The following is a 13,823-nucleotide window of genomic DNA, read 5'->3' on the forward strand; positions in this document are numbered from 1 at the left end:
GGTAATTTAGAGTGAACAAGTTAGGTTTGTTGTTTCATCGAATTACAACCAATAAATTTCCAGTGTTTCGAAATGTCCTTTAAGGGGGGTATTATTTGAATTTCGAAAACTTATCATAATTTTAATATAATAAATTTCTTATATATATTATTAGTATTAAGATTACTAAACGTTATATTTTTGGAAAAAAGATGTACAATGAATAAGTTGTATAAAAATTACTTTTTTCTTATTCACTTTAAAAATTTTTCTATCATTTGCATTTGCGCATCCTCCTATCCTATCAGTATTATGGCGTCCTTTACTGTGGTCGGTTGTTCCTTCTAATCTCTGCAAATTAAATGGAAGAAAAACTTGCTGTTAAAGATTCTAGTTTAATTCTTTGATTGCCATCAGAAAATTAAATAACGGTAACTGGATAATTTATTATTCTTATATAAATAAACGTAAAATTTTCGAGTTGAAAATTCATAAGAATGTCGTTTTTATTCGTTCTTAATTGCGTCGTAAATGTATTTATTATTTATTATTGTTTTCAATATTCATATTAACAGACCATAAAACATATAATATAAATTCAAATTAATCAAGAGTTTTTTTTATATTTATTTTAATTTTTTTTATAAAATGATCTAAAAAATTTTGATGGAAAGTAGTACATAATAATTTCATGATTATTAATTTTATTTTTAATTTTTTCTATTGTTATTTATCTTAATTTGATAATATTGATTGTTGATTATTTAATAATATTTATAAGATTTATAAGTATTATTTTTATATTATTTTTATGTGTATCCTGTAAAATTTTAAATAATATATTATTTTTTATTTGGAATTATATTTAGTTTTTCTTACTAAATTTATGATAGGTAAAATGGATTCTGCTGATAAAGATTTAAAAAAATCATTTGACATAGAGCAGATGGCTTTAATCGGCAAGATGCATAATATGCAGTGGCTAAAAAGTAATTCTCAATTATCAGGCCAGTACGTTTATATATATTTTATTTTCTTTATTTTTTTATTTTTTTATCATTTATATTATTATTTTTTTTACTGTAAGAAATTTTATTGAAATATAATATTTATACATAAGTAAGATGCATTTAATTAATTAAATTTAATTATATTGATAAATATTTATAATAATATTATTAATAATTAATTATATTGATAAATATTTATAATAATATTATTAATTATAGTAAAGCTTATATAATATTATTATATATTATATATTATATATTAATATTAATATCAATAATAAAAATTTTTAAAGAAAATTTAGTAATATTAATAGTTATTTGTAAAATATGTTTCTTAATGTTTTTTATTTATTTTTTTTTTTATTATAGTATAAAAACACCTCCAGATGGAAAAGAAACAGAAAATAATACATCTAAAAGTGAAATAAATGAAGGAACAAAAGAAGAAACTGAAGTTGTTTCAACTAACACTCATTCAAACAATCCTGAATTAGATAAGATTGATCCTATTTTAAATAAAGACATAAATGAAAACGATAATAGTATAAATAAAGATATACATCAATCATCTTCTGAAATTTTTGATTGTTCTCAAAAAGATATGGAAACTGTTTGGAATAAAGATGTTAATATAACTAGTACATTGTTTCCAAATTCTCAGTCTTTAGTAATGGAAAGACTAGATAAACAAGAGATGATTAGTATGTCTTTGACAGAGAATATTGTTACAGTTCAATTAGAACAATTTAGACTTAACGAAGGGGAAAAAAATAAATCTGGGGAATTGCATAATGAAATAGATAATGAATGGTAGGTAGTAGATTAATATAGAGATTAATTAATTTTATATCATATTTGTATTATTTATATAATTAGGAATAATGGTCAGCATAATATACCTAACTTACCAAAGTCAGACAGTAATGTAGATAATCAAGTTAGCTCAAAGCAGTGTCATGATAACAATAATAATAATGAAAGATCTAAAAGCCAATCGCCATTGGAAACAAAAACAAGTATACAAAAAACAACAAAGACTAGTGTTAAAAAATTGAATGATCAAAAAATTAAAAAACAGACAGGTATAAATTAAATTTTAATTTTTAATTTATAATTGAATAAAAAAAAATACAGTGCAATTTGGATTAAGAAAATATGATTTTTCTTACAGGTAATACTTTAAAAGAATCTTGGACTTCTTCAAAACAGGGTTCTAAATCTAAAGATGATTTGTTGAATATATGTAATGATCATAATATTACTTCAACTTCTCTGGACTCAAAAAAAGTAGCTCTAGGTACAACTCCTAAACTTATTGATAAATATAGTAAAATTAACAGTTATAATAAAAATTTAATTATGAGTAAAGGGGCTCGAATGAAAGAACAACAATTTTTTAAACAAAATTTTTCTACATTTAATGATAACGTTAATAGAAGCAAGTCCTCCATAGAAGGATTAGATGAAAAAAATAAATCTGTTACAACAAAATTAAAATCAAGTAGAAATGAACCAGATAAGAAAACTAATGAAACAGATGATACAAGAAGATGTCATAAAGTTCAAGTAACACGTACTCAATCATACAATGTCCAGTATAATAGAAATAAATCTTTAATAAAATCGCAACAACGATATTCAAAAAATACAACTAAACCAGAAGAAAATGGATGTATTGATAATTCATCTAATGTTAACAATATCAATATATCTAATTCAGCTGAAAATATATCAAGAAAGAAATATGAAAATCAACAATCCTTATTAAATAAGCAAATTAGTAATACTCAATTCAATCAAAATACTTCAGGAAAAAATGTAAAGAATCCAAATGTTATGGAATGCAATATAAATGAAAGAAGTTCAGTAAAGTCAAGTTCTGCATCAAGCAAACGAAATTACCAAAATTTTTCTAATACAAAGAATAATACTGAAAGAAATAATAAAGATGACCAAGGATATACACAGAAATTTAAGAAAGATACTAACGTTTATAGACGATCTTCAGGTATTCTTCAGTCATGCTTTAAAGATTTAAATGGAAAAACAAAAACAGATGATCATAAAAAGAGTATTGATAATAGTAATTTAACAAAAGATTATAGAATAAATCGTATTGGTTCAGGAGAGAAAATGCATTCTCAATTTGAAAGCTCAAAAATATCTGTATATTCACATAATACAAATAACGGTGCTAGTAATATAAAGACTGATGCATTAGATTCAACTGCTGTAAATAATGTACAGTCTATAAAATCATTAAATTCTTTTTCGAATAGTACCAAAGATTGTACAACTATACATACATCTATTCATACACCGCAAGAATTACAGATTTCGCAAGCTTCTTGTAATGAAACTGAAGTACAATTTGTGAAGACTGAACAAAAACATACTAGTAATAATAATAGCAATAATAAAACAAATAATTCTGAAACGAAATCAGTTAAGTTTTTGGATAATATTCAGGAATTTAATATGGCACATCATTCTGCAATATCATATTCTGATAATTCCATACATCAAAATAAGCTTTCAACAAATTCATTTTATTCTGATTTACAAACTGCATCACATACAAATAATGCTCAACAAATTGAAAATCATCAAAATATACAAAATAAGAGTTATTTCGATAATAATAATGCTCAATATAATAATTCTAGCCCCAATACTCAAAATTCTGAACGAGATTTACATCTGATGGATTTAGTGCATCAAAAATCAGAACAAACTTCCCATGTGTCACCACAAAATATATTACCGCACAATAATTCCAATCCAGCTATTGCTATGGCAAATGGTATACCTTATCAAAATATGCCTAGTGTCTATATAAATCAATACAATAATACGCAAACTATACCAAGGAAAACAGCTGATAGTACAATTATCTCTCAAAACGCATTAATTCCAAGCACTTCTTCTTACACCGTAGAAAACCAGAATATCTTGCAAACTGATCCTTCTAATATTTTGATGCATAATACTCAAACATCAGTTCTACCACCACCAGGTTTTCATAATCATCCTATAACTACACAACATAATCAATGGAATTTGCCGCTTCCGGATATGTTTCTTTTTGGAAATATGATGAATCCTGGACATTCTGTGAATATCCCTATTCAAAATTCCAGACATATGTGTAACGCGGATTTCGGTAATATGCAACAAACAAGTTACTTACAACATCCGTTATTTTACGTTCCACCAATGTGCATGCAAAGTTGGAATCCATTATTGCAATATCCGGCACCTTTATTCCAAAATCCTCCGTACAGTAATTGCAATACATTTCCCAATCAAGTATTATCAGCAAATAACTTGACGGACTCTGTTAATTGTCCCGTATCGACGTCTATGCAAAACAACTTGTACAAACATTTTCAACAGATGCAACCTTTGGAAAATACTCCAAATTTTTCTGTCCCTGTAAAACTTGATAATTATATGGGAAATATGCAAAATTGTAAAACGAATAACATCAGGATGAAAGATAATACTATGGACGTTCATATGAGAACTAGTCAATATCGAACATCTGTGCCAAATGAATATCAAAATTGTTCTCAAGATAATCAATTAATGGTACCATTTTCGTATGCGATCACGATGGATCCCGTTACGAGGAATGGTTCATCAAATATGCATATGCAAATGAATCAGAAATATGCACCACGTCCTCTTGCTACTGGTTATCAAAGAATTCCAGAAACTTGTCCTGCATTTAATAATAATCAGGATAATAGGAAAGATGACGTATCGAAAAACGATTCAGAATGTGTACCACCTATGGTATCACCAAGAGAATGTATGTACTACGGAGTTAATTACCCACGGAAGAGTGATACTATTCAGAATTCATCCATACGATCGGATATAAAACCTGTAACTTACAACGTGCATACTGTTAATACCCAACATTATGTCCCTCATTTTCAAAAGAATACAGCTTATCATGTGTCTCCAAAAGAACTTTCATCCAGGATAAATATCGGACGTGGTATGCGTAAAACGATGGATCAGTAAAGATCCTAGAAAAAATGGCGAAAAATGCATACATATTTATTTCTTTTTTTTCAATAGATAATTGCAATTAAACGGTACAAAAATGGTTGCACATTTACCTTACAATTTTTCATCTTGTTTGTATCATCGTTATCTTCATATATGTATATGTATATCGTAAAAGTCAGTTTTTTAATTAATCTAGATATAATATCACATACGTCATATTAGATGTCACGCACTACTAGAAAATAGTTTTCAAGTTGAGAAGCTTTAAAAGAAATTTATATGATACTGCCATTTGTCAGAAATATTACGCGACAGTTCGTCTTGTTTCCTATCGTAACAGTGTGAAAGTAGCAAATCTATTTTCTAGATTTTCTTCAAATATTTATATTCATCATTATTACTAGACATTGATGTTACTCGTTATACTTGGATTCTATGTACTTTTAAAAAAATAATTAAGCGCTTTTTATTAGGCGCTTCATATCGTGTAATTAATACGAAACAGATGATACACGGTATGTAATTAGAAATGCAAATTTGCAAAATACTTTTTATGTTCCTACTATCGAAAGTATTATGACTGTTTAGTATTTAGTTCACATTATAAACAATTTTATTTCTTTATTTTTCTATTAAATTAAATTCCGTGATACGTATACAATAATAGTTATAATGATGATTTAGACTTTAATTGATTACAATGTTAAATAATTTAATTTTCACGACCTAATATCGATACATAGTTTTTTTACTTCGTCGTTTTTTTCTGTGTCATTTGGAGGCAAAGAGTTTTATATAATATATATATTTTTGTTTAAATATTACTTATATTGTTAAGAAATATCATATAGTTTATTTTTCGAGGACTTACAAGTTTTTACAAAATAAAACGTAAACTTGCCATATTTGGTAGATGTTATATATATATATATATATATATATATAAAAATATATATTATAATCCTTCGACATATTCTGATATGCATTTATAACCACAGTATTATTCTTTCATCTGTATTATGAAATGCACGTGTCAATAGAATCTCTTTGAAACAGATAAAAAAAAAAAAGTAATTTCTGATAAACAATATCATTGCTGGTCGATTCATATATCTTTATAAAAAGTTTAAAAAACGTACGAATTATCATACGATTCATATGTACATCATAAACATGCGTTAATGTTCATTACGATTTTATACAATATCGTTGATAGTCTAATACAACTCAATTCAGATATTATATATATATATATAAAAAAAATAAGAAAAGAAAAAAAAGGGAAAAATTAGAAAAAGGAGAAACAAAAAAAAAAAAGAAATTTATAGAAATTTTAAATATTTTTTTGAACATCTAATTCTTGATATCTCGTTGAAATTTTCGTTCTGTAAATTCGTAGTTGATTTCAAAGCTTCGTACTCGTAAGTTCATTTCTCATATCACTGGTAGTTGTCCCATTTGACATATCTATTATCTCCGTACCAATTTTTTTGATCGCTTTGGTCGTGTTCAATTCTTTCAAAGCAGTTACGAGTTCGGTATCGGTATTAACCACTTCAATCGTTTCTTTGGAGAGCGATTGAATACTTCGTAAAACTTCCTTGGAGGGTTGCAACATGATCAAGCAATGATTCTTTTCTTTGAAATCTCTCATAACCATATTTAATCCCTGTAAATGTTACAAATGGAAGAATTTGAACAAATTTAAATATGTTCAAATCTGTCCTAGATCTTACATCTTTGAGCGATTGTTGAACAATCGAGTTATATTTTTTCTTTGTTACCGTCGTAATAATAAAAATTACCACTATTACGCTATTTTCTCTGTAAACACGACAAAAGGAAAAGAAAAAATTATCTTTGTAACACGAACGTAGAAGAGAGGATAGGAAAAGGCTCGAAGAAGTAAAATCCAGGCCAAATTCGAAATCAGCTACTTAAGATTATTATCCATACACGCGCCGCAGTGAAATCAATTTTATCGATGTGCTTGCAATCTAGAACGACGATTTTCGTGTTCTTGAAAGTTTTCAGTAATTTTTGATGATCCTTAGCTAAGTTCTCTAACAGATATATCCTTAGGTAGTCCACCGCTGGGAAAAGTAATCCGGCGCTGGGACGCACGAGGATGTAACTTAACGTAGAAGTCTGCGGTAAAAAATGAGGATATTTTTAAAACAATAGCAATCTCTTTCTCGAATCTTTGTCAATATTGTTATGTACTTACATTTCTGTATTCGATATATATTGTCGGCCTGGCGTTGAAATAAACTAATATTGCCAGATCAATTGCTACACCTATTAAAATTCCTAATTCAACTCCGGCGAACAAACATGCGAAGAATGTTGTAAATGTCGGGATTAAATCTCGTTCTGGAATCATATTTTCGAATTAAATTTTTTCGAAATAACATAGATGTATGACATATCATTAACATTCTTCGAATGATCTTACATGAAATCCTATAATGGAATTTCGAATATATATACATATATATACACATTACATTTGAAACATTTCATCGTATTTTATTTATTTCTCATATTTTTTCAATCATTAATTTTATTTTTTTTACTCACTGCTGCATTTCCAAAGTGGCCGTATCATTTTTATCTCGATCATGAATATCACTGCACAGACTATCACGGAGCTTAAAGTCGCTCTTGGAATATAATAGAAGTATGGCGTGAGTAAGCTCAGAGCGAGAATGACTAGAATACCTACGGATATAATCGATTTTCATAAATTTCCAATTTTCCTTCTACCATTCCATCTCCTATTATCTTTCCAATCGTAAAGATTTTACGAGATTTACCTGTGTAAATACCACCCAAGGGTGTTCTCACGCCGGAAGCATTGTTCACGGCGCTTCTGGAAAAGGAGCCTGTCACTGGCATGGAATGGAAAAACGAGCCAGCAACGTTACATAGACCCAAAGTTAACATTTCCTGAGTGGCGTCGAGCGAGTGTCCTCGCGCTTTGAAAAGCCAATTAACGTTTTAGGAAAAAAAGAAAAGATGGAACGAAATGTCAATTTTATTAGGAAATCAAATATCCGTTTGAAAACTTACAAAATGCTTTCGCAATGGCTACGTTTCCGATGATCGAGATCAATGGAACGATCACTATACCGGAACCCAAGTTTTTGCATATTTCAACGAAAGTTTCGGTTCGATTTCCAACAGTGATCGAGAAAGATGGTGGTGCGATAGTGGGTAGGCCGGCATCGATATTGCCTGTAAGAGCGAAAGGCACTTCGCCGTGATTTTCGAACACGTACGATGCGACAGCGCACAAAATCACCACAAGAGCATTCCTGCCAGTTCCCACGAACCAGATCAATTTTCTTAAAATTCCATTCGAGACTTTGATATCCTTGAGTTTCTGAAACAAGAGGAAAATACAAAAAAAAAAAAAAAAAAATAACGTAAAAATAACGTAGTCTCTTTTTTCTCGCTCAGTTTTCTATCCTTTTTTTTTCCTTTCTTACGTATTCTTACGTATTCACGGCGCATAAGAACTAGTTTTGCCGAACGATAGCGTTCATGGTGAATTACCTTCAAGGTCAATAGAATTAGAATGCAGCAACAAGACAAGATCAGGTCAGGGATTCTGGTTCGATGGATGTTGTTTGCCAATTCCAGCCAAATCTCGACGAAACTTTCCCCGTGTATTTTTATACCCAGCAAACTTTTTATTTGACTGCAGGCGATAATTAAGCTTGCCGCAGACGTGAATCCAGAGACGACCGGTATGGAAACGAACTCGACAAGGAAACCCAGCCGGAGAATTCCAAAAACTATCGTGACGCATCCTGATAAAAAACACAAGAGGATTGCGTAATCTGGAATACCCCTGGAACACGATCGAAATGAAAAGAGGAGTTAGATATTGGGAACGGAAAGAAGTAATTTGATCGCACGTTTCCGGAATCAAAGATAACCGAACCAGGCTTTTCATTCGTTCGTTCAAAAGTCAACAGTATTTTTGAACGTTATTCGTGTGATAAAAAATATTAGAAGTAGATAGTTGTTGGAAGAGAAGTCTTCAAACGAAGACTGAAGAAAGAATTGCGCAAATTAATACACAATATATTCTCGCGATAATTGAGTTTCAAAAGAGTGGCGACATCTTTTCAAGTATCATTATCGTATCATGAGATCCAATTGTCCATTATGATGTTCGCGAATTTAACCACTGTACGAGCAGATTAAAGCTATTCATAAGTCTTCGAGTCTTAAATTAAATCTAAAGGAATCGTGTTTTCGCGAGAAACTTCTAACGGCTTACCTCGCGTATGTGTACGTTAACAAAGAGATCAATGCAGTTGGTCCAATATTGACTTCTCGACAGGTACCAAAAATTATGTAAACGAAACTGCCAGCAAACGCGCTGTAAAGACCATATTGCGGCGTCAAACCTGCCAGCCCAGCGTATGCGATCGCCTGAAATTACAAATTGCATCGATCCGATCGAATTGGAACATCGACGTTCAATTTCACGGATATAAAATCGGATTGAATCTAGGAAAATACCTGTGGTATCAGGGTCAGACCTACTGTCAATCCCGCAACCAGGTCACCCAATGCGTCCTTCGTTTTGTACAGCGGTAACCATTTTAAGATAGGAATTTTCTCCTTCAATAATTTTTTAAAGCTAAACCCGGTCATTTCGCTCAAATTTCTTCACTAACGAGTCCTTTTTTTCAACAGTTTCAGCACATCGTGTCAACTTGAAATTCTGAAAATATAACACGATCCAATGACGAAGATCTGAACGAAGGAAGAAGTTCGATTTCGAGTTTCAATTGGCAGATCGTCATAATTCATCGGCCTGTCTTCTTAATATGCGAGCTGCATCGCCTCATTAACTGGCATCGCAATCGTCGTTTCAATGTCTCGCCGATGAAACAACAAGCGGGCAATTAACGAATTTTCGAGCGACAATTAGTAAGTGATTTTACGCGCGAGAACACGATTTAACGTCACTAACTGAGCGGTGGTCACGTGTGATCGTTTAAGCACGTGATTTTCCAGTTTTCCTCGTCGACAGTTACCGCGGAAATCGTTAATATCTCACTGTACCGTTCATTATAACAGTTTTCAAATTCCAGTTTCACTTTCATCTGTCACGAAGAAAGTTATCGCAAGGTATAACCGCGATGAACCAGTTTGTGCACCAAAGCAAGTGAGGATCCGATGATCTCGAAGGAATCACGATGAAGAAATGAAGAAATGTCGGTGGACGAAATGTTTGTTGGACGAAAGAAGATTAACGATTGATGCGGTACCTCGTACCTGCTCTATACACTGATTAAATCTACAGCTGTTTCACACGTGCCTTGTTCCCCCACTTTGAAATGTCAGGATGCGAACGCATGCGTCAATCCTTCCCTAAATGAATACTGGGTTCGGCAAAATTATCGTTAATTAACCGAACAACGAACGAATCTTTTTTTCAACCGACCCGTATACAAATTTTTAACATTTTTATTGTTGATTCTATTCATTCATTTAACGTTTTTATCTTATACCTTGACCTACACATTTCTCGCATCCTGTCTTTTCATATTTCATATCATTACGTTCATTATTATTTCGTTCTTTAACTAATTAGTAAAATTGTAGGGAACATGTTGCAATTTTTGTTTATTTCTTTTATTAATTATATTTCGTTTGATAATAGATACGAACGAATCGAGCAACAAGTTGCTACCATTATATTGCATACTTTTTTGGGATTAAATATGATCAACAATGTAATCTTACAATTTTGCATATGTGATATTATTCAATAGATTTTAAATTTTCTAAACACGTATTAACATAAAATAATCATATAATTTTTCATCGTTAGGAATTCTATTCTTTGCATTTTAAATGAAATAAAAATTCATGCGTGATCTTGTATTTTTTAATTTAATTAACTTATTATTAAAAACATAAGATTTAGATTGAAATGATATCAGCAGTTAAATAGTAGATAACAATTTTGCACGACGATGATTTCACACTGCGTCAAATCTCATCTCGTATCATTTCGCACTATGTTAATTTCATCTGTATCATTAGATGTAAAGTCTCAAAAAGATTGCATCGTTGACCTGCATCAATTTTTAATTTTAAAATAAGAAAAATTTGCAGGAACGATAAAAGTGATTATGACACTTGGCGTGACTACTTGCCTCTGCAATTACGCTCGTAACGTAACGCGCCAATAATGAATAAATGTTTATGAAAAGTGTATCGGTGTGGATTTTACACAGAAACAAAAGCAACGTGTTGGTAGAAACAACTCACCACGGATGCTCGATTGTTCCAGAACGGGATTCCTTTCGTGGATTATCGTGGAATGTGTCAATTGCTTCGACGACGGATACGTTCCGCTACACTTTTCTTTCTCATTCGAATCCTTTTTAACGGTGAACTTCTTGTTCCAAGAGAATGGTTGAAATTCTTATCGTCGTATGCCGAACATCGTGTACATGACTGTAATTACAAGGACGTCGCGTGGTCTTGAACGACTATGTGTTTTGCATGTTAACGGAGCAAGCGTAACGATGAATCCGTGAAAGTAAACCAGAAATTATTGTTTGATGAAAATTTGCCATGAAATTTTTTTAATTTTCAATCCAAGAACTCGATGGTGTAGTAGAAAAATATGGTTGAAAAGTTGAAAACGTTAGAAAAGGATGTAAAGACTATGAAAAAAATTGCAATCGTGTTAGTTTTATCCGCAGTAATGAATATTAAAGAATAGCGGAATATGTAAAACGCGGCGTAATTATTTGTTTAAATACAAGTGTTCAAACATCGCGAACAAGATCATTTTTCACGGAAGACAATAAATTTATTCTCAAATTGACGTTTTATCGAAAAGAGAGAAAAATGATTGATGGACACATTCGCGACTAGATGTACATCTAATACTAAAAATAAAAATTGTGTCTCACTAGTTTTTAGTTAGTTTAGTTAAATTCGACATGTTTAACTATAAACTTTCAATATCGTTCTATTGCTAATTGTCTTATTTTTAAAAACAATTTTCGAAACGAAAGTGTATATCTCTAAAATGATCGATAAAAGTTTAAACCAGCATTTTTAAAAATATCACAATATATATACGTTATTTACTTACACGATGACTAATAATTGAAATTTGAGTATAATATTAACTCTTGAGAGAATTGCAAATAAAATGGTTTGTGATTATTTTTACACCTATATAAAGAAAATGTAAATCATAATTTATTATATTTGATTAGTTTAATATTATTTTTATATTTTTAGAAAACACTTTTTCTAAATTTTTCTACTATTTTACATTATCACTTAGTAATGCGATATATTATTCATCGTTTTGATTGATTAGATGCGAAAATTTTCAGTTTCTATGTCTCGTTAATTTTCTAGTGTCACTGTTTCGTTTGATTTAGACTTATACGTGTCTACTTGTTTGCTCATTGCCTTAGACTATGTTTGTGTTTCTCCTTATTTACAAAAATAATTAGGCGTTTTAAAAATACTTATCATTCATAGATTAAACATGCAAATAGAAATTGAACCAATCGTCCTAAAGATATAAGTAGTTTAATTAGTAATGTTTCAATAATCTTTTACTTCAGTATGATTCAGTTAATATTATAAAATAAAGTACTAGTAAAGATAATCATCAGGTATGATCAGGTAAAAAAATTCAAGAAATGATTGGAGAATTTTAATAAGTCATTTAAGCTTAATCAATAAAAGAGCTATTCTCAGAAATAATAGAGAAACTCATTTGAAATCAATTAGCGAATGAAAAACATAGAATTATCTAAAATAACGAATAATTATTTTTATTCCTTATTTCATTTTCACTTGTATGAAAATATTTTTGACAACGATATGTTTATTGAGATTTATTGATACTACAATACTGAATTTAAAAAATGGTTTAATCCAGGATCAAATGGAAAATTTTCTGAAGAATTTGATTATCTACAATTTGCCTCTTTCAACTTGCTAAAATGATTCTAGACGATCAATGTGAATTTCGCTAAGTAAAATTATAATTTTCGAACATAGTTGTCAAAAAAAAAATTGTTTGCAAAATTTACAATGGAATTTTCATATAATTTATTTTTAATTTTAAAAAATAATATGTAGTTCAATATTCAAAATTGTTCGATAAAAGAGCGATATTACAATATACTTCAACAATTCCGTATTTATTTTATTTTACTTTGAAGTATTGTAAAAAATGATGTTTTGCTCATATATAGACGATTGAAAGTTGCAATACCAGTATTGTATTAAGCAATATTTTATATGTTAATTCCGATTTGATGATATTTGATTTCAGATGTTACGTTATTAGATAACCGACGACTTTCAGTTAGTAAAAGTTTCTAATTAAGAATTAATAAAATTTTACATTAAAAAATAGATATCAAAACATGTGTTATTATATACTTTCATTAAATCATAATTTTTTTAAAATGTGTTCACTAATAATAACATTAATAAGAACATAGAATTAGAGGAATTAGATAAGAAACATAGATAATAATAAAGATAATAATGTTATTAAAATCAAATTATAATATCGATTAATTTTTTTAATAGGAATATAAAATAATAGTAAATTTATAGGATAAAGGAAATTATAATAAATATGCTGATCTCATCTGTATTTTTCTGTTATAATGTTACAAGTATAAACGATACATAAGAATTTGAATTTCAATATTTAGCTCTTAAATTTGAATTTAATTTAAATGTTATGTATATCATATGAATAAAAATGAAAAAACAATAGAAGTTTTTTGAAAG

General features: G+C 29.5%; 2 protein-coding genes and 1 long non-coding RNA gene across 3 annotated transcripts; 2 read left to right on the top strand and 1 right to left on the bottom strand.

The window, feature by feature from the left end:
- Positions 1 to 98: 98 nt before the first annotated feature.
- On the top strand, positions 99 to 5,021 carry LOC107998749 (putative uncharacterized protein DDB_G0286901). Its single transcript, XM_017058172.3, has 5 exons — positions 99 to 410; positions 873 to 990; positions 1,359 to 1,799; positions 1,866 to 2,071; positions 2,161 to 5,021. The coding sequence occupies exons 2-5, from the start codon at positions 878 to 880 to the stop codon at positions 5,019 to 5,021; spliced, it is 3,621 nt and encodes a 1,206-aa protein (XP_016913661.2). The 5' UTR covers positions 99 to 410; positions 873 to 877.
- An 818-nt stretch (positions 5,022 to 5,839) lies between these two features.
- Positions 5,840 to 11,450, bottom strand: LOC107998648 (sodium-independent sulfate anion transporter). Its single transcript, XM_062084569.1, has 10 exons — positions 11,310 to 11,450; positions 9,546 to 9,750; positions 9,301 to 9,455; positions 8,568 to 8,865; positions 8,082 to 8,394; positions 7,826 to 7,987; positions 7,590 to 7,730; positions 7,237 to 7,382; positions 6,966 to 7,157; positions 5,840 to 6,678 (listed from the first exon to the last, which is right to left on the bottom strand). Exons 2-10 carry the CDS (start codon positions 9,678 to 9,680, stop codon positions 6,415 to 6,417), a joined length of 1,806 nt encoding a protein of 601 aa, XP_061940553.1. The 5' UTR covers positions 9,681 to 9,750; positions 11,310 to 11,450; the 3' UTR covers positions 5,840 to 6,414.
- LOC114576875 (uncharacterized) lies at positions 9,452 to 13,436 on the top strand. Its single transcript, XR_003696394.2, has 2 exons — positions 9,452 to 9,619; positions 9,723 to 13,436. It is a non-coding gene; the product is annotated as an uncharacterized LOC114576875 (long non-coding RNA).
- Positions 13,437 to 13,823: the final 387 nt, after the last annotated feature.

Source organism: Apis cerana, linkage group LG14 (genome assembly GCF_029169275.1).
Source record: "Apis cerana isolate GH-2021 linkage group LG14, AcerK_1.0, whole genome shotgun sequence".
NCBI classification, from domain to species: domain Eukaryota; kingdom Metazoa; phylum Arthropoda; class Insecta; order Hymenoptera; family Apidae; genus Apis; species Apis cerana.

Bases quoted from the DNA above. Each gene is read 5' to 3' on its own strand.
- LOC107998648 (XM_062084569.1), bottom strand. From the start codon at position 9,680: ATGACCGGGTTTAGCTTTAAAAAATTATTGAAGGAGAAAATTCCTATC. The intron at 7,988-8,081 runs GTAAGTTTTCAA...GGCTTTTCAAAG, and splicing joins AGCCATTGCGAAAGCATTTT to CGCGAGGACACTCGCTCGAC. The intron at 7,383-7,589 runs GTGAGTAAAAAA...ATATGATTCCAG, and splicing joins GCCACTTTGGAAATGCAGCA to AACGAGATTTAATCCCGACA.
- LOC107998749 (XM_017058172.3), top strand. From the start codon at position 878: ATGGATTCTGCTGATAAAGATTTAAAAAAATCATTTGACATAGAGCAG. The intron at 1,800-1,865 runs GTAGGTAGTAGA...TTATATAATTAG, and splicing joins AATGAAATAGATAATGAATG to GAATAATGGTCAGCATAATA. The intron at 2,072-2,160 runs GTATAAATTAAA...TTTTTCTTACAG, and splicing joins AAAAATTAAAAAACAGACAG to GTAATACTTTAAAAGAATCT.